Source organism: Zerene cesonia, chromosome 28, assembly GCF_012273895.1.
Source record: "Zerene cesonia ecotype Mississippi chromosome 28, Zerene_cesonia_1.1, whole genome shotgun sequence".
Lineage (NCBI taxonomy): Eukaryota > Metazoa > Arthropoda > Insecta > Lepidoptera > Pieridae > Zerene > Zerene cesonia.
In genome coordinates, this window is record NC_052129.1 from 1,486,591 (window position 1) to 1,508,973 (window position 22,383).

The 22,383-nt window shown below is 33.0% G+C and overlaps 1 protein-coding gene across 3 annotated transcripts in view; it reads right to left on the reverse strand.

Annotated features, from left to right (window-relative positions):
* LOC119837572 (zinc finger protein rotund-like) overlaps window positions 1-22,383 on the reverse strand; it is a 137,610-nt gene continuing 115,227 nt past the window's right edge. For all 3 annotated transcript variants that reach the window (XM_038363199.1, XM_038363198.1, XM_038363200.1), the window contains one exon: window positions 1-3,239. In XM_038363199.1, the coding sequence (XP_038219127.1) occupies window positions 2,226-3,239 (1,014 nt within the window). In that variant the 3' untranslated portion in view covers window positions 1-2,225. The remainder of the gene's footprint in view (window positions 3,240-22,383) is intronic.

The following is a 22,383-nucleotide window of genomic DNA, read 5'->3' on the forward strand; positions in this document are numbered from 1 at the left end:
TTTCTTGGCATAATTGTAATTAATTTTTATTTGATTTTAAGTAACAAAAGATTTCGTCCACTTTCTAAAATCTTAAACGGGAACGCTAGACAAAGCGAAATAATCGTAAAACGAAATTACTTACAAAAATATGTAATTTAATCATAATAATAAGTTTACACTTAACTAAAAAAAATCAATTACAATATCACATTTCTACTTACAATAGATAGATATTGGCGATCTTTAAACCCTTAAACCAATTATAAACGAAAAATTTTGGATAAAACTCTTGGTTTAATGTCATGTCGTTGAATACTATACATAAGAAGTGCAATCACTTATTTATAACAATTCGGAAGAGATAATATTGCCGTAGTTTACAATAAAAACAATGTTTAATTTGTACAAGAACTTAATTAGCATTTGGCTAGCTTTGTGACCGACAGACAGCATCGGGACAGCGTCCCAATCACAAATAACCACAACCTAACAATTCGTAACCTAAAAGATCAATAGCAAACAAATTTAGACAAATTATTCTCAAAAATATTCCTCACCCTTTCATTTCCTATCACATTTTCATTTACCTACTAGAATTGATTCACAATTTCGAAATAAAAAAAAAATCAACAATGTTCGTATACTTTAAATTATTCTAATTCGACCACGATCATTAGACAATTTTATTTCACGATACAACAATCAGATTGAATACGTATTGTCTAATATTCTTCGTCGGCATTCATAAAAAAATAACGAAAAATACCAACATTAAGTACGATCCACATTGAAAATAATCTAGACGTCAATAAATCCGAAATGGAAGTAATTGACGACAAAGTAATTTCCTTTAAAGCAATCAGACATCTTAATATATCGTCTAATATAATTGAGCATAAGCATTTTAGACTTAAACAAAATGTAATAAATTTAAGTTTCAAAAAATTGCCTCATATTTACAAAATATATACAAATTGCGATTGATTACAAAAGATGTGAAAATCATAGATTTTGGCAACCCGTCAGTTGTTATAAAATATCATACAACGCCATTAGAAAATGTATTCAGCCTTCAGAACCATTAGAACCTACATAAATATTCATAGAACTTGCTTTAAAATAAAAGAAAATATTTAAGTGAATATCCTTGACCAAGTTGACCTTGAATACAATATTAATATCACAAAAACAATGTAATTTAATAATGATAAATAATTTTTATGTAACCATCGTAAACATTCGGCATTGTATGCTAACATTGACTTTGAGAGTACATCGTTTGAATTCATCATTAAAGTAGCTGAAGGAAGACCACATTTTCCAAACAAGGTAAAATACTTAAAGTGCGAAAGAAGAAAAATAAAGCTAAATAAGATAATAATCGATCTAAGTAGGAACTGAGTGCAAAAGTGTTCACAGAGATCCGTATGGTCCTACACCAGGCCATGAAAATGCAAAAGAAACAAACGCTCCAGTTAGGTATCTATTAGATAAAAATCGTTCTATCGATATTGTTGCTATTTCTTATCAGGAACTCTGAGATTTTGTTAACATTATTTAACATTAAGTCCTCAATATAGAACTTGCAGAAAATTTTTTAAAACTCTTAAAATGTGCATTAAAATTATCCATTGTACATATAATATGTAAAATAATATTTGTATAACATTCAGTACGTTGAGTCATAACTACAAGACAAAATGTGATTAAAATTCACAGGACATCTAAGACGAGAATAATATTATGCTTGTTAAGCAATTTTATTATGCATTTATATTGCGTACTCTGTTCCTATCATTATGCTTGCTTGTTACATTATTGCTGACTACACCCCCGTGTTAAAGATTAGTTTTCTTGAAAGCATCAGCGCAACTCCTCCTAGCTCACAAATGATACCTATCTTAATTACATCACAATACCAAGTACAACCTTAGAATTGGGGGTAACTGTGCTTTGACGAGAACTAATCATTAAGCGACAACTTGTTAGATTTCTTGAAATCACATTTCGTACTCAGAAACTTTGTTATCTACTCGTATTCCGGAGTATTTATACACAATATCGATATAAGTCTAAAAATGTGAATTTCGCCTCACTAACGACAAAACTTTTCCGTATTTTATACATAATACAACTGTCATGGAGAGCGAGATTCTAAATACTTTTTTAATATTCGTTATTTTATAGTCTAATAATACCATCGAAAGTATTAAATAGGCGTACCTACTAAGAAACGGCAAGATTTACTGCTTGTCTTTGTGAGAGAGGGAGTGAGGAAGAATGTGCTCAGCGGGCAAGAGGGCTGAAGGTTGATGCGCGTAATTTCTGATCTGGTGAAGAGATATCAATTGATTCGGGAATGAGTTCGGCTGTTGCTTGCCCTGCTGGAAGTGGAGAGGGTCATACAAGTAGGGTCGCGTGGGCAAAGCGCTGTGATGTGACAGTCCATTCAAATGAGGTGCCATGGAATTGATCGGTGTGAAAGCTGAATTGGCGGCTGACGAAACTGGTGGCTGAATGCGGTCTTCTTGGCTCTCGTGCTGGGCAAACAGCGCCCGCTGTTGTTGCAGCTGTTGCTCATGATGATCATCGCTCTCTCTTTGTTGATGATAGCCGCCTTCATCAGACATGTGCGCCGCGGAGTCGGGGCTTACTTTTGGCCAATAGGGATGGTCGACGAAGGGAGCCGTGGTGGGCGCGGCCGCTGCCAGGGATCTATTGAGCCCGCTCAGACCCAAAGCAGATATTGGTGGCCGCTTGTCAGCTCGCTCCGCATGCTTGTTCATGTGTTTACTTAAATACGTCTCTTGCGTATAACTCTTCCCGCAGTACTGGCAAATATGGGTCTTCAAATGCTTCGACTCTTTATGTTTCGGAATGTGTTCGAGGAGATCTTTCTCGTGCGTGAAGCATTTGTAACACGAGTTGCATTTGAACGGTTTGTCTGTCTGGTGACAGCGGCTGTGGCTTTGCAAATTGGAGAGCTGAGAGAACGCCTTGGTGCAACCGATCTGAGTGCACCGGTAAGGTTTGTCACCGGTGTGGGTGCGAATGTGCTGCTGCAGATGGGATAGCTGGGTGAATTTGCGCTGGCAGATCTCGCATCTGTACGGTTTAATACCGAGATGTATGCGAGAATGCTGCGCGAGGTAGGAGGAGTTTGCAAACGCTTTTGGACATTGGGTACAACGATAGGGTTTCGCCTCTCGGAGATGAATTTGCGTGTGCAGTTGGAGGTCCGCCTTAGAGCCGAACACCTGGAATAAAGAGAAACACAAAGTAAGTTACCGACCATAGAAAAAACACAAGTGATTTGAAATAAAAAAAATAATGTGTCGCATATATCTGTGTTACATGCAAAGTGACATTTGAATTACATCAATGGTAATACGAAAATATACTATTACATCATGCATACTACGGACGAACAACATTGTCACGTTTACATTAATGTTTAAAATTCATCATTGGATTCATCAGAAAGTGATGTGCCCTTGAACGACATCCGCAGAGAGCCGGAACAAATCGTACTAGTTTTTTGGATCTTTTTATTTATCTAAGAGACTAACGCGGTAATAAACACAGGATGCCACCTTCACGGAGGTTTTCACGCACCTTGATTAAAGTAATAACCTCGATGTTAATTGAGTAAACAATTGATGTTAATACAGTTGTTTGTTCATTACCTAAAGATGTATTCAAAACTCTATTGAATGTATAATTGGTTATCCAGTCATTAAAGTTATAAGTAGGTATCTTTGCGCGTGCCCTGTACGTGTTATAAGAGAATGCCGGTACGCTTTGCACACTCAAAAGGTTGTTTCGGTACGCCATTGATACTTATTGTGATATTCCAAATTAGTTTCTAAGTTAAAAGTGATGCGTCATCCTATCGAGACGTTATTCGCTGTCCGACAATGAAACTGTGGACCACGTTCCTTTAGGCTACGAAATATATCGCTGACAATAGACGAGTCATTCTCGAATATCTATTATACTCTTTTAAAGCAGCGATGTCAATTTTAACCTTATTGTGATCTCAGATAGAACTTAAATTAGAATGTCAAATCAGATTGCATACCGTCGATAGCGGGCTAACAGCGGCCGTAGCTCGAGCCGCTGCCGGTAAAGTTTTAAGTGCTACTGATTTTGAGCCCTGATCTAAGGAAGTTAGAGGTTATAGTTGTAAACTTGCTGGTGACACTAATGCGTCTGTTTACTGGAGCTATAGGATTCAGTAGCACGTTGCATGACTAGTCAAAGTACGCGAGACACGATCGCGATTGGTCACAGCCTGAACATAATTAAAGTTTGGAGCACTATTTAATGGCATGAGGCTGGAAATTCGAGGTGGTGCCTGACTTTTAATGGGACTTCGTGAAGGATCCATTCGAAAGGAATCTCTGTTAAATTGATGTATTATACCGCTCCTTCCGCTCGATTAAAAATTGTTTTGCGTACTAAGAATTTATTCATGTTGAACAATTTCTTAGACGGCTGCCGCAGTGCGAAATTAAATAAGCAAAAAATATACTAAGACATCAGAACAGCAAAAAAACATCGAACAAATTGGACGATTTGTATTAAATAAATTTATGGTGCACATTAAACACTTAATTGAAACGGATTGACATAAAAAAACACAGAAAAAGCGCGAATAAAACATGTAAAAAACCAAACAAAAACGACGTTAAGTTAAACAGATTATAACACATGATTTGTTGATCTAAAGACAATCTATGAGTCATCTGTACAATTGATGCTTTTTTGTTAACTGTAAGGTTTATATCAAGTAATCGCGTAAGATTTTCATGACCCAAGAGTGTCTTCAGATCCAAATCACCAACCTCATGGTCCGAGGACGCCAACAAACCCCATTCCGTGGGATTGGTAGCGCTCCTCGGTATCCCATAACCGGAATCCGAATCCGAGGTGTCAGATATCGTCTTTTTCCTCCCACGTCTTTCGCCTGGGACCTGATCGATGAAGTAAATTTGGATTTTGTTGCCAATTCTTGTGTGATTTGGTGAGATGATTTAAAGTTAAACACGTTTTGTATGATGCGCAATGTAATGATATTTTATGTGATGGTTTTATGAACTGATCATTGTCGAACATATTCGTGCTATGTTAAAATACTTATATTGTTATTAGTGTAGCAGGCATAATTTAATAGATATATAAGTCCATGTTAGGTATGGATTTATTGATAGATTCTTCCGGAAATTTTAGTTTCATGTTAAATTACATAATATAATACGCATTTATTTTAACTAAAAATAAAGTGGTGGAATTAAATATTCAACGAATAGTTATTTAAAATGTAACCAAAGCGAATATGCAGTACTTTGTCACTTTTTCTGAGCGCATTAGCGTGTATTCCCAAACCCTCCAGCACTGCCTTAAGCGTGACATGCTTAATCTAAGGGTTGATCCGAGATGAGATTGTGCAACCCTTGTGGTGGACAGGGGGGATGGATTAACGGCATTATTAAGCACTAGTCATTCATTATGACAGTTTACGCTGACCCCTCGTTGGATAAGATTTCTGTTTTAAGCTTTTTACGTCTGTTGAGGTTTATTTTATGTCCTTTACGTTCGTATGTGTGATGTCATATATGTTTATAGAGATTTGATTTTATTGTATACATTTGAGTGATTTGATCTTTTTTTGTCTTTTATCTGGTCGTGATAGTTCAATACAACACATATACGTTCATTAATTACGTTTTTATGTGTGTTAGACTTAATTTATTAAAAGGCATTAGTTTTAGAGTTTGTAAGTGGACATTCCACAGAAAACTAATTTCCTTAAAACCTTTTCCCGTTGTTTTTTGTTAAAATTAATAACAGTCAAGCACTTATCTAAGGGTCGAGGGATGCTCTAATAAGGCGTTTTTGCGGGTACGAATAAATCGCAGAGCGTTTACTGTTTGTTTAAAATCTTATGTTTTATGGGTCGGCACTTTTTATTCTCCGATTCATTTATCAGTGTTAGCGAAAATCTTTGTTATAAAGGATAATATTGTACTATTGATTACTTTATTATTATATATTTATCCTACTAGTATTATAAACACGTAAGTTTGTATATGTGGATGTGTGTTACTCTTTCACGGTAAAACCTCTTTTAGTTTGTGTATGAAATTGATTATGAGATAGATTAAAGTCTGGATTAACATGCGAGTGAAGCTGCAGGTTCCAGGTAGTTAACATACTGATAGATGCAGAGCGAAATCTTAGTAATAGGGTTTGGGTATGGAACCCTTATAAATGAGCTCAATACGTATCGTGATAACAATAATGAATGAATATATTAAAAAGGCAAATAAAAATCAATTATTCCTTTTAGGAGGGTTTCAGACAACTTTCAAATGATTAACCGATATTAACCTACATCCAGGGATGACGTACATGCAAATTAATTAATTAAAAGATAACAATTTATAAAATGACAGCGTTACTAAATGTCCTAATATATGTTATATAGATGTTATATCAAGAATAGACAAGGAACTGCAATAAGGATTTTTAGTATATTTGAAACATAGCTATGAGAGTTTATTAAACACTCAAATTATACAGTTAGCTTAAATTACACTAAAATTGTTAAAGTTCGCTTTTTTATTACAATTTGGTTATAACTAATATCTTCTTTTTATAGATTTTTAGCCAGTCACAGGCAGAGTATGCAATAATCTGTTTTGTGCTAAAACTGTAAAAGCAAATTGCGCTTAGATCTAGAAAATACGTTTCTATAGTGAAGCTAGCTTGCTTACAGATACCGCCATTTTGCCTAAAACACTAAATTAAATTATTAAGAATGAAACTGTTTTACGACTATCAAAAATAGATACTTTAATTTTGACTAACATACATAAAACATAATTAATTATTTACACAAATAATCTTTAGAAACCAATTATATAGTAAAAAACTTTCAAATGTAAAGGAAATAAAGAAAATACAGCTTGAGCAATTTAAATATTTTAATTGAAAAATTAATTGGGACTTATCGCTTTGTAAATAATTTTGAATAAATATTAATGGGATTTTAAACCGGTATTAAGGAGTACACATTTATTTGTCACAAGCTTCGTTACTTGGCTTATATGTTTTGCAAAATATGTATATTTATGTATATATTTATATAGACAATATATGTTATCCATTATTATATTGTTCTGAAAGTCGCCGTGAGTCGCGTGTGAAATATATTAGGGAGCGTCCATAAATTACGTGACGTGTTTTTTTTTAACTTTCCGTCCCTCCACGACATCTCTATGTCGTGAGATTTTATTATGGACGCACCCTTAGTAGACAGGTTTCCTAAAAAATCCTATATTTCCTGAATAGCAAAAATGTATGTAGTTTTTAGTGTAATAATAGGTCAGCAGGGACTGTGCCGCGACAGCAGTCTCCGAGTACCAGAATCACCTCATTCAGAGGGCATCTTGTACAAAAACATACTACGTATGTATATATGGATGTACAATGACTTAATAATTATGGATAAGTGGATATTCCGCCTCATCTTCAACAGAGATAACTAAAAATAAAAATTAAATCCTCAAAAATTATTAAATTTAAGACAGTCAACAAAACCGGATTTAGAATTAATTACTCATGGCATAACCCGTGAATTTGAACAATTATTCGTAAGTATAGATATATTTTTAAATTTTAAATTTGAAGGTTGAAATAGAGGTTGCAGGTTAAGGCCTGGGTACATCCGTCGGAGAATTATTATTGTAATGATGGAAATTACCTAAATTATGTGGGTAACTTGGTTCTCGCATGGGTTTCATAGAAATGCGGTAACCAGTATACATAGACCTGGTTATTGTATGCGAGTGCTTGTGTGGTAGAGACCAAGATGTATCTTCAATACTAGTAGATAAAGTTCACTAAATTATACTGAGCAATTTTCGCACATTACTTTGACAAGTTAAAATATATTTTAGGCGAAAGCCAGGGGAAAAAGTAATCGTATCATTAATTATTCAATTGATTATCTAACAATGAAACACGATCATGGTTTAAATAAAGTACGTAACGTCATTTAAATTGTAAATTAGCATTTTGTGTACTTGTGTTTTGTTTGAATTTTTTTTTCAAAATGTCATCACATTTAGACAGTCCGTAAGAGCCTATAATGTAAAATTAAAAAGGCATGATTAGAATAATTCATAATTACAAAATTTACAGTAAAATGTGATTGTCACGAAATTGATAGTCAATAGTATTATAAAAATCGGTAAAGTGCGAGCCGGATTCGCGACAAATAAGGTAAAGTGCAACTGCAAAAGGATGGTTGCCCATCCAATTAATGACCGTGCCCGCCGTCGCTTAACCGAATTTTTATGTTGCAGCCAACAATACAATCAATTATTAGATTTAATGGAAACCTATTCCTGATACACACAATTGTAGAATTCGGTTCCAATAGAAACAATAATCCCATGATACGTTGATGAAAATAGTAGCTTATAGGTTCCTACGAGTAGACCTAGTATTTTAAAAATATATAATGATACTAGCTGCGCCCCGCGGTTTCACCCGCGTAAGTCCGTATCCCGTAGGAATATCGGGATAAAAAATAGATGTTGGCCGATTCTCAGACCTACCCAATATGCTTACCAAATTTCAGAGGAATCGGTCAAGCCGTTTCGGAGGAGTATGGCAACGAAAACTGTGACACGAGAATTTTATATATATAGATAATGATATATAAAGAGAGATAAAATAAGAATTAGGCTTAAAGACGAGAATTATCGAGAATTACCTAATAATAAAAACTAATAACTTATCTATAACAATTCAAGTGGTTGTCGATAATAATTTTAACCTTCCACAGATTTCTATAAACCTTATTATATCATTTGTACTAAATCCATTTTTTGTATCGACCTCAGATGGCAAAAAATTGTCAATGTCATTTGCAATCATGCGTTAAATATTGGTGCAATGGTCGAAAAAACCGTATAATCTAAGTAAGAAGCGAGAAATCAGCGGTTACTAAATCTTTTCTATATCCAATCGATGTTATATTTATGAAATAATTAGCAATATTTTGATTCGTTCTAATTCGTTTGCAATACGGGCAAGGGAACTGGTTGAAAACGCCATAGAGAAAGCGTACACCCTTCTGTATGATGACGTAGAAATATTTGATTCAAAATTGAATCTGAATGAATGAATCTTCGAACATCAATTTGAAATCTTATAAGCATTTCAAATAGAACTTTTTTGTCAATTTGAAATCCTGTATACATTTCAAATATATGTGATGTCAACACTGATGAACCCACGCAACATTATTATTACGATCTTCTTTCAACACCTGATATCAAAACTTTTTGCTGTTGATATTAAATTTGATCAAAGGCATTTTTACAGGTATAACAATTGTAATAAAATATAAATAAACGTATAATAAACAATGAATAATCTAGAGGATGTGAAAAAAGTGTTCAAAACTTTCGTCTAGGCACCAAATTTACAGCAATAGAACTTCCAACATACACCCGATTTACTAATTATTACCACATGCTCCCCAATCCCCGTGTATGTTGTAATCTATTGACATCCGAACCGATCCATTACCACTCCTAGCATTTAACTAATTAAAGTAAAAACTAATTGAATCGTTGCATTGCATTGATAGACGAGACGAAATCTCAATTCGGTCGACATATGGGCAAGGTACGAACGTAAAAAACGCTATAAGAAACCCAACCAGTGGGTAAATAAACACAGTTTAGCTGCGAATCGTGATACATTGCTGCAGTTTATAGGAATTTTGTTTTGGTCAAATGTAAATGAGATAATTATGTGTTTATATGCACTTGGATATGGTATTTGGATGCGGTATTTAAATCTTGCTTTACGATGGTTACTTAATGATGTTATTTGCTGTGAAATACTTGATGGTTCGTGAATATGTTCTAGGCTTTTACGAAATCGAATTCAGCTGAAAGTTAGGTGCGGTAATTTTTGTGTTTGTTTAAATTTGTATATGAAATTACATATAAAAATGATGTCTGTGCAGTGGGATCAGATATAAGAACAAACTTTCAGGATTTAATGGCTGTAATTATTTATATTCAATACAAGAGAATATTTTATGCCCTAGCATGGAGCGATATGTGCTAACCCACTTGGCCACGGTTGTGGATAACGTCCTGAACCCTTGAGGCCTGGATCCCAGTGGAAACATAAATGGGATGATGATGATGGAGATAGAGCAACAGGCAACCATAAATCAGTTAAATTGATTTAAGATATGATACCCTGGATCAATTTCTAATCATCACGTAAATTATCGATCGCATTCATTTATTGATAGACCTTATAACAATACCATAAATATTAACTAACTCCTGCCCTTTGTTCAAAACCGGTTACTTCATTTAAAAATAGGAAACAAAATGCTATCTCTATATCATACGTTAGGACATAGACTAAAAAACATTTAGACACGACAGAATATACCGACAAAACCGAAAATTCAAATTTCCAACGCCACGAGCGGGAAGCACGTGTCAAATGAAAAACGCTATTATAAAGTAACCGTTTTCCGCCACTTTGGCGTAAAGAAGCCAGCGACCAAGACCCACTTCAAAACCTACGAAATCTTGCTGTCGTGATATACAAATTGAGCGCTTAGTCCCAGGTGTTAAGATCGAAATTAACGGAACGGTGGTGTCTTTTTTTTACTTGCAGCGATAGTTTTTTCCGCTTTTGTCACCCAAGCGACGGATAAAAAGTTTGAAATCGTGCTCCCGAATAAAAAAACCGTTTAATATTGGCATTGAACGCGTAGCGCGGATTTGGGCGTAGAAATTGCTTTTAAAGCATTAATTTTCGTTACTAGTTGTAATAACATTGGGTGATGCTTCGTCTTCGTTTTTTTAACGGGTCACGAAACTCGTTGATTGCTCGAAGAATATTAGTACATTGCTAAGGCTAGACTAGCGGTTGATGTAATCGATTCGGCTATGTTTGAGTAGAGCCAGAAGTATATTTATGTTTGGTGACTATACCACAGATAATATAATAAATATTTATGAGTATGAAATATATGTAAATTGAAAAAATAATGAGCAACGTGATATACTTCTTTATTGAAACAATAAAGTTTGCAAGGAGTACAATTTTTTATTGAAAGTTTAGATGAAAAGTTTTAATAAAATTCAATTTAAAGAACACGCAGAGGAAATTATTAACACTACACAATATTGGATGGATCTCGTCGTCAGTTTGGGTTCCAGGATCCATTAAGATTTCCGCCCGGTGTCCTGAGATGCGCGGGAGCATCTATACTACGTAATTACCAAACGGCATTACCGCCAACGGTCAAGTAAGCGATTTTACGCACAAACATGTTGGCTATAAGGGTGTTTATCGCACAATGCATTTTGTAAGAGCTTTCGCTGACATTAAAACAATATTGATTTTATAACAAACAGCTTATAGCTCATTTTTGTTTGCTGTACTCCCAATAATTGTGCGGCAAATGTATTAAGTCCTGTGGGTGCAATTTTGACACTAAACGGCACGCAGATAAGGTCCCATTTTACGTGCAAACGATGCAAATTTCGCAGAATCTGTTCAGGTTGTTTGGTATCACTCATTTTTATAGTGGTTTTGAGATAATGGTATTGATTTACCACTACAGGGGTATCTTTAGAAATCTGTAATACTTTGTACGTAATATTCTGATCCCAGGGCTATGTTGTTTCAAGTTGAATGCAAATTTCACTTGAGCACGCATTATGTGAAGCTATTTAGTTCGTTGAACGAAATGACTTATTATTAATTTATTTTTTACAGTGTTTATGTAGTTATAAAGTACTGTTACGAAGGAAAAAATGCAAAAGAAAAAAATAAATAAATAACCTTAAACTAAATTGCCTGTCTTATCTTTTACTTAATTTAGAACGATTTCTTTAGACTCAATATTATTATCAATTGAAGATAAATATATGTAACATGTTATTTATTTAGAATTCATGTCAACACGTCACGAATGTTAGGAGTTAGAAAAAATACGGTGATTTTTTTAAGAGCTGTCACTTTTTTATTTATTCATATTTATAGTTATTTATACTATTACTGGCGGCTCGCCCCGGCTTCGTGGTACATATATAGCCTATAGCCTTCCTCAATAAATAAGCTATCTAGCACTGAAAGAATTTTTCAAATCGGACCAGTAATTCCTGAGATTAGTGCGTTCAAACAAACAAACTCTTCAGCTTTATAATATTAGTATAGATTACAATCAAGTAACTCAGTAGATCTATCATACAAAAAAAGGTGCTATAAGTCAAAAATATAATGTGGTCGGCAGAATTTTTTATCTGTGTCGCATCTATACTTTTAAACTATGACACTTGGACGTAAGACAGGTGACACGAATAACGACCGTTTATTCCAAACACGTACTTACGACGGTTGACGTTAAACTGCTGTTGTTAAATAATTACTGTTACAATTGCAATTTGATAAAAACATTATAGATTCTAGTATGACGTTGACAATTGATCGTTTTTACCTTACATTTTTAAGTGTAATAAAATGTACTTGTATATCAAGTTATTAATAAAATTATAATCTACAATGTGTTTCTTGAAATAGCTGTAAGGTGTCTTCTCTACTATACTAAAATAATATTGCAAACTACTTTATGTTACAATAGAGGTAAAATCTTTCTAAACTTGTGACGTTGCAGGGCTGAGGGGGATATCCGTACCGATTCTATAATTTTTTTGACTAACAGAGAGCTATGTTAGTTGTGAGTGTTATTCTACTAATATTATAAAAGCAAAAGTTTATACCTTATATAGTTTATATCGATGGATGTTTGTTTGTTACTCTTTCACGCGAAAACCCCTTATCGTATCTGTATAATTCATAATTGGTCAATTACACGTGTATGTTTTATTAATACATAATCAAAATATGTCTAATTACTTTATAAATTTTTGTATGTATATGTTTAAACCAATTTATACGCTGTCAATCGTCTACCAAAAATTGTTTAGTACTGGACATGTATACGTACACAGAAATTTATTCTTGACCAGTGCTATTTAATAAAGCTTCAAATATTCTAACGCATTTATACCCTGGGATTTGGGAAGACTCAGGCCACCTGGCCCAAAATTTCGTGGAATAAAATTACATACGTCTGGCGGACGGTCATTCATATCATCCCCTATAATACACCCCCTAAACAGATGCAAAGGATCAAAACTAAAGCTAATATGGAAACCGATAAATCAAAACACAATGCGTTGCACAACTAAAGGAAATCACCCAAAAAAAAGTTTCCGTGGATGCGTAAAAATCTTTCCCACGAGGCCTTAAGGGACTCGGCCGTACGAAAAACAACTGTATGCCTATGAATTGGGGTCTATTTTCTATTGTGTTTGCGCAAAGTTGAATGGGATACGCAATGTTATTATGTGCGGATGATGGGACCTTTATTGTGTGCGGGTAAGGTTGATTTTTGCTTGTGTTGCGTCTGGCTTTCAAGTGTCACCTGCAGGGTCGTGAGACAGGTCATAACATCCCTCTTAGAGCATCCTGTTCAAATTTCAAAGAAATTTCGCGGGATTTTAAACGAATCTGTGACGTTACGCAATTTAATGCGTGCGGAAATAGAGTTTTAAAAGCATAGACTCGACAGGAACAAACCACATGGGATTAATTTTGAATTGGAAATTTAAGATGTGACTATAAATCCATTTTCTTTGTGAATGTTTAAAATATGAGAATGGATTTTTATCTTAAAAACTTCGATTATAATTTTCTACTATAATACCTAGGTTTATTTCTAAATAAGTTTTTAACTATATTTACTAAATCACAAATATAAATAAACTAATTACATTCCTAAATCTTCATTGGTCCATTTTAAATGTGTTGATTTCAATCGAATACCGGTTTATTGCAGTATGTATTTTGAAATGTTTAATTCTCAATAAACTCAAAACCTTAACCAATCTAACATAATAGAATGATGATTAGAATCAGAATTCTGCAAAAGTTACGACGTTCTGTAATAAAAGATATTTTTACAAAATTTCTTAAACAATAAAACAAATATTCATTAATTATGGCAATTAAACGAAAGCTATGTTCCTAAATATAGATAAGGAGCTCTTAAATATGTTGATATTTGAATCTGGATATAAAATCACATAGACCTTCTGTTAAGTTTTTTACTTGGATTTTTAAATTGCACATGGGATGTTTGTATAAAAAGTAATATTCGAGAAAAGTAAGGCTTCAACAGGTGTTATATATATGGGTCATATGGTCATCTGGTCAAATGGACCACCGGGATCGGATGAACAATTTTATGGGAGAATAGCTTTAAAGTTGGAAGCCTGAGCTTGACTGAAATGTATCACAATCTGTCCATCTGTTACGGAGATACGGTAGAAGAAATTTAAAGGAAATGTGCGATATCCCTTTTTAATTACACGGGGCTGATTCTCTGGAGTTCAAATTGTGATTTTAAATTTCTTTGAACACAAGTGTAGATTACTATGATTTATAAATAATAGATTAAGGCAAACATAAAGACAAGGCCCTCACAAATAAAACTATTTTCATCTAAATTTCGGATTTGAACTAATAATCCATAAGCTAAACCTTTAGGGAAAAAGTTTTATCTCATAATAATTTAACCTCTATCTAAAATCATACTAAAAAGCTTTGTTAAGCTTTAATCCTTGCGCTTGGTTTATTACTGTATTAAAATTAAATTTTTACTTTGACCGAAAATTAAAATTAAATTTATTTATTACGAAGAACGCTGGCTTTGAAACAGAGCTATTCTAGTTTTTACGAGACAGTGTACATAAATATTGTGTAATGAGTAATGTTTATATTAATATGAAAAGGATATAAATAAGGTATAATGTTAATATCATTATTAAAATGGCAATAAGAGATTTTACAAGCAATCCGGGCTATCAAACAGATCACGATAATCCCACTAACAACTATATCATTTAAATTTTCTCCAGATAAATGTCTTGTCCGAGTTTATCTATGCTAATTGAGGGTAGCTGTAATTTATTATTTTGTGCCCTAACATTAGGTAATGTCAAATAGTTTTGTTAGATTGTGTAGTGGTAGGATTTCTAATATGTATTTACTTGGGTATATAAAATGGACACCTAATTTATGTATTAAAAGGTTTGTTATTTATTTAACGATCGATATATGGTTTCTGTCAATAATACGAAAATAAGTTTTATAAATTTCTCCTTTTAAACTTTAACTATATATTAAATAATTTTTAAGACGCAATTTGAATTCTTTCGAAGCTTTTAGTCCATTAAAAATATTTGGCTTTTGTGGATTGCCTAGAAGAGATAGCTACCTAGCCGCCATTCGTTTATTTTTTAAAATGCGTTGTTTGCCATTCATATTTTTTCACAAAATTTGATTTCATAAAAAAAGAAACAATAATGATATCCAATAACTTGAAAGCAATTTTATATGTCATTCGTCCTACAATAATTAAAGCGTCAACACATCAGTTCTCTACCAAACAGGCCCATAAGAATGTCTTATTCCGTAACGAAACTCAAACAGTACGTGTCACCGATTGCACTCACCCCAAAATCATAATTTATAGTTGAAACTAACCCTTGGCATAATTAATTTATCTGAAATGGCAAGCGCAGGTCGCTTACCAAACCACCTAGTCATGTTGAGGGTAGAAATTTATTAGTGTGGGGTAACTGTTTTTTGTAGACGTGACACCTTAAACTTGGAAGGGTTTTTTGACTGACTAAAATCCCAATTTTCAGGATGTTTCGCACTGAGACGGATGGCTGACCGTGACCACGCTGAGGTGTTTTACATTATATATTATTTATGTCTTGCAGACCATAACTAATACCACATAACTTATTACCATATACATATTTTTACGATTGGGTGGCTAAAAATAAAGTGAATTACCATTAACGATTATTCTATTAATGTTAAAGTACATTAATGTACCGACTATTAATTTAACAATATTAAAATTATAATAAACGAGAATATAATAAGAGCATAGTAAAGTGCGTCACGAAGTAATTTAATCCAATCGAGATGATCGACAGTTTTTCGACTCATAATCACTACACAGTATAAAACAGAGTCGCTTTAAGACGCTTAGATCTATAAATAATGCCAGAATTTCCTAATAGATACAAAGAAATAGATACAACAGACAGAGTAATTCAATAAGGTTTTTAATGTATAATAATTTAGAAAAAGGGAATAGGGTTTTACTTTGAATTTAACGCGTACGAAGCCGCGGACAAAAGCTAGTTTTTAACCTAATTGTACACTGAATATAAAGTTTATAGTTGTAGTATAAAGACAATTCAAAATAGAGATACTTTTTTCCATTAGCAAGTGGATAAACAATATTTATAAGTTACGTAACAACCAACTGACGTAAAATGGATGCGCTCGCGCCGGTCCCAAATATTACCAGCAATCTTGGCATTGAATGTTACAAGGTCACTCCGAAACGACGTGTGACGTCATCGTGCGTCCGCGCAACTAAATTACGATCATAAAAATTAAAAACTAGAAGCCAGATCTAGAGTACCTAGTATACTGGTGAATTTGATTTAAATGAGGCTAGATGGTGTTAAAAAATTACAACATCCGTTTCGCTATTATATTTTCTCCCCGTGGTTGTCCCATTATATCTTAATTATATGTAATTGTTTCTTTGCATATATTTTACATTCACGTACAATAAAGCGTTTAATATATAAATAAATATAATACGTCTTGAAGACGTGGTTAGAAAATGGGTTAACATAAATGTGATAATATACTATTCAATATACTGTATGTATATTGAATAGGTAAATTTTAATAAAGATGGGTCGGTTAAAAAGAGCACAGGAGGATTTTAAGAGAAAATGAAATATAATTTTGAATACATTTATTTACAAAAGCTAGTCATTTCTAGAACTAAGCCAATTTTTATGAACACTTCCCCCACTTAGATCAGGACTTAGAAAACTTGATACAAAAAATACAGTCTTATATTTATATATCGAATAATAATTAATATACAGCTATAGCTTAGATATAAATTTGCACTTCGTTTCGCTACGACTAGATACCAATAGCTATTTGGCCTATAATTAGATTTTTTGCTTTTCACGCTACGTAATTATATTTAAATATATTGTGCATATATTTTCTGTATAATTGAATATGTTAATATAAATCCACAAATGTAATTTTTTTATGGCTGCGTGTAATGTAACATTTAAAATAATTAAAGGAAACTATGCTATGTGTTATCCATTCGTTAAGCTAGGACTAACAAATTAACACTAAAAAGAGGAATAGCATTCATGACCTATTATACACATATTGTATTCCACCACAGTTGTCTTCCCAAGACAATTAATTTACGACAAACCCCTGAAATAACTTAATTACTTAAGTTGTAAATATTAATGAATGATTGCTAAGGCTTGATGCGAACAATGCGACAATGTGACCATAAGATAATATACCATGTGACGTTTCAGTTAGACGTATTTTGCGACCATAAATGATTTACTGTACGTCGAGGTGGCAACCCTATTTTATTCATTAACGTCATTTGAAGAGAGTTTTGTATTGAATGACGAGATAATAATTATTTTTATAGCTACGCTTCATGTCGCGATATAATCTCTATTTGATCAATAATTAAGTGAAATGATAATGATAATATTGCATTTATTTGTTTAATTTTTGGCAATTTACTAGGATTGCACTTGCTCTTTTATAAGGGAGTCATAATACATTATGACTCCTATAAACATTTTCTAAGCAAAAGTGCCGTGGCCCTTGTGTTAGTAATAGAAGACATATTACATTGGGAAATATAGGGTTGGCACGCGTATATTTTTCTTCTTTTAATATCCTAGATTATTTTCCTATTCCCCTAATGTATTTTAATTATAAGTAAAGTGTGTAATGTAAGTACGTACACTAGTTTACATAATATAAGCACTTATCTAGATACAGGAACTCGAAAATAAATAAATTAAGGACCTACATGGAAATTATACCTAAATTAGGCAATTAAAATTATTAATGCCATCATTAAAACATTTATGCTAGACATAGTTATTCAAAAAGTTGTAAATCGTTGACCATGACCCTATCCTGGCCGAGACATCAAATGTACGAAAAGTGGACCATTCAATTTTTTCCTTCAATTGCAATAAAGAAATTATTTAATATTATTATTAATCAAGGTCTTACGAGGAAATAAGTAATTTGGTTTAATACATCTGAGTACTAATATTGTTACTGATTATTTTTTTTGGCTGTAAGTAAAGGCAATCTTATTATTATTTTTCATGTTTGTTTTCTACTAATTTTACTGTAATTTGAAAAGATTCCCACACTGGAATCAGTACTGCTTTAACACGTCATCGTAACCTCATAATACAACCCAGAATCTATAACATGTGAAAAATTGTAGTATAACAAATATGGTCCATGCCCAAACACAATACGTCCACAGATCTCACCGTGAAACATCCGAGAAACACCGTGCACTGCCCGACTGCCCGAGGCGTCCGTCAGAATAATTATATCAAGAAAATAAAGACAGTTGTATCGCGTGACTGTACACCGATTAGAGTAATTTCGTTACATCCCAAAATGGTGCATTATTACACTTATAAAAAAATAATAAAACACTACGCGTTATAAGAATACTTAACGTTCACTGTTTTATAAGCAAACATGGGTACCCTTGCAAAGTTCATGTGTCTCGCGAGCTTAGAAATAGATTTTGAATCAGTCTTAAGTCACAACACATTTGATTAGATTTCTTTGTACCAGTATATCCGTTGATAAAATAGATATCTTTAAATATGTACTAGATTCGATTTCTAAAGGTTAGGATAATTGAACTTGTTCTCACTAATTGCAGACAATATAATAACAAACAATTTGTTTTTAACTTTGATACAACGTCAAATTATTAGCTGTAGGCAAACAATTTTAGGCGCGCACTTCTTAAAATCTACTCCACCCTTATTGCCAATACTTAGAGATCAGTTTCAAACATCTTTGATTTTATTAATGCTTAATATTTTTGTTAAAAATTCAAGTATGTCCGTAGTTATGATGACGCAATAACTAACACGCTAGTAATGGTTGGTGTCAATCAAAATTACAGAGTGTATCCATATAATTTCAGTTGGCAATACCATAGCCAAGGAAAAAGCGTCGTTATTACTATGTGAGATAAGGAATTCTTAAAAAATATAGGCCGTAAATAAACTTTTTGACTGTTTCTACGAAACGGCTAAGTTCATGAAGGGGGGAGGTGTCTGTAATTACATCGCGTTTCGGTTCGAATTTTCAATATTTAATTCCTTTATATTTATTCTCATGCCGAAAATAGATAATGATTAGCAATTTTTTTTACAATCATCAATATTCAATTTGATTTCATGTTATGAAGGCTACCCACTGAAAATTAATCGTATTCAGCATAAATAGTTCAACTAGTAAGAGACCTAGCTGATTCTAAAAACATATTTCCTCTTGTGATAAATGTATAAAAATGTGGAAAAATAAACAAATTAAATCACTAGTGACATTTAATATGTATCAAGGAGTCAATGAACTTATAAAAAGTTGTTTAATTAGATTAATATAACTGATACAGATACACAAAAAAAAATATTCAAATGACAAGTCTGGTGCACGTTGACATTGAACGCTTGTAGCGACAGATTATAAAATCAACAGATAAAAACGATTTGTTTTGAATCAATAGTCGAGGAAATATCTCTCACCACGTGTGTTGACATAATTTAATAGTCTTATGTAGTTGACGTACTCACTACGCTGTATTACGCACTTTTATTTTACGTTAAACATTTCCAGAACAATTTCTCTTTCTTTTATGCTTATCTATTATTTAAACACTTTAGGTAAAAAGCATCACGATGTTTTCAATTTAAATTAAAATCTCTTCTGATTTGAACAAAATGCTAATAAATCTAAGCTTTCCATCGCTACTCACATGTTCGTAACTAATCAAATCAATAGATAAAAAAACTGGATCTGTTTCGCGCGCAAATCGGTTGCGCTCGGCGTCCGTCGAGAAGCCGAATTGGATTCAAGGCCGCATTCCAATTTCAAACCATTGTCAATGTCACCATTCAGCGCACATGATAGATGTTGCTTTTGGCGCGTAAACGTATTTTTTAAAAACGTTTCGTAATAATTCTAATTATAACAATAAACACGAAATGTCAGGAGAAATTTCCCACGCAAAATAAAATTGTACGGAATAGCCTGAAAGTAAATGATTGTAATACATATTGATACAGGTCGATGTTAACACTATCATCGACATATTATTTCGTGTTTCGCGTATTTTTGACACAATTCGAGGAGTCGACCCAAAAATCAGAAATTTAAATGTTACAAAACAAAGAAGAATTCAGATTTGTGGTAATACAAAACATCAATTTTGAAGGTTGATTTTCATTTGAATTTCATAAATGCAAGTATTCTTGAGTACAAGGCGAATTTTATAACTTCATGTGAATATGATACTTATTATATTATTTTCATCCGCGTAACTGTTGCGATAGAAACTTATTTCATATCAAAATATTAAAGGACTTTATCTTGTGGGTTTAGATGTCTTAAAATGAGTTTTTCAAGGGTTTTTATAAATAGAAATTTGGTAGATTACGTTTTTTTAGGAAAAATTGTAAATGTGACTTTTTATTTATTTCTTAATTGTTTCTTGATTTTGGTAAATATAGAGATAAATTTAAAGTCAATATTGAAATATCGGAACCATTCGATACGTTATATCAGATAGACAGATGTTACGTAAGATTCTATCAAGATCCAATTTTAATTTATATTTGAATAATTTTAAATGAAACGTTATTTATGTCAATAGAACAAAATTGGTTAATGAATGGTTATAATTAAGATAACATAAAAGGAATAAGTCTAGACGAATACAAATATACCCAATAATGATTAGAAGGATTTTCTAACGCCATAAAAGCTTGCTTAAATGTGTCACAAATTGATAGCGCTTTGCGTATCACTGATAGCGAATCGCTGCTAAATAAATGTACAATCGTCATGTAAACCTTAGTTTACGTTAATAACATCACGTCTACACAGTATCACGAGCTCCCAAAATGATCGATTGAGTTATCGGAGACCCTGCCAAGTGGGGGGTCACGGCCTTAGTTATCTATTTTATATACGAATATAACAAACTGCAACGTCGCTGGTCGTCATCGGGCGACGTCGGAAGCATGTATGGGCAAAAAATGTTGTGATAGGTTGTTGATTTTTTGGACATTTCGTGTTTACATAGAGTGTTCTTTATCGCCTTCCGTGTTCATCTGTTTTCTTAATAGATATAGTTATTAGTTACTGATGTATATACTATATATACAGTCATTCGATCCCAAGACTCGTCGTTGGTCGTAGGGTAGTGGGGAGTGGGGGCCTGGTGACCTAAAATACAGGTAAATTTTATTACCTAGTTTAGGCACCAGTCTCACACTTATTTATGTACTGAATATGTGTAAACTTATGTAACTGATGTGAGAAAGTAAACTCTTTTTTAATTTTTTATTTTTTTATTATGAAGAAGGAACGATATTCTCTGGACATCTATTCCTAGTAGAGCTAAAATGAAAAGGAATGCAAGCTTTTAACTTTAAAGGGCCATACGTTATCGCCATTCTATATGTGGCTTATGTACTCGGGCCTCATTAAGAGATCTCTGTAAGAGTACTGGTATCCTTACTGTGCCGTCACAGTATATATCTAATAACATTTTACACGTCACAATAACATCGACTTACATACAGTAGGAGAAAGATATGGTTATGACACGAGGAACAGAAATAAAATTGAAATGCCTGTTTTCCGGCTTAGTAAAGTAAAAAATTCGTTTATGGGACAAGGTATACGCGTATACAATAGAATTCCTCATAGTAAGAGTATCTCGTAAGAATATCGGGATAAAAGTTGCCATACATATCAAATTTCATTGCAATTGGTTCAGTAGCGTGAAAAAGTAACAAACATACACACATCCTTACAAACTTTCGCATTTATAATATTAGTAGGATGACAATCCATCGAATGTTGTCACTTAAGAACCACAGGTCAGTTCATTGGCATCATTGTTATGTAATTGTTACATCTTATGATGAATTAAAATATAAAATTTACATTATTTTAAAAGAGCAACTACAGAGTTTCTTGCCGGCTCTTCTCTGTAGAATCTGCCTTCCGAACCGGTGGTAAATGTTATAACTGTGTATTATGACGATTCAAAAGTGCTTCTATAAG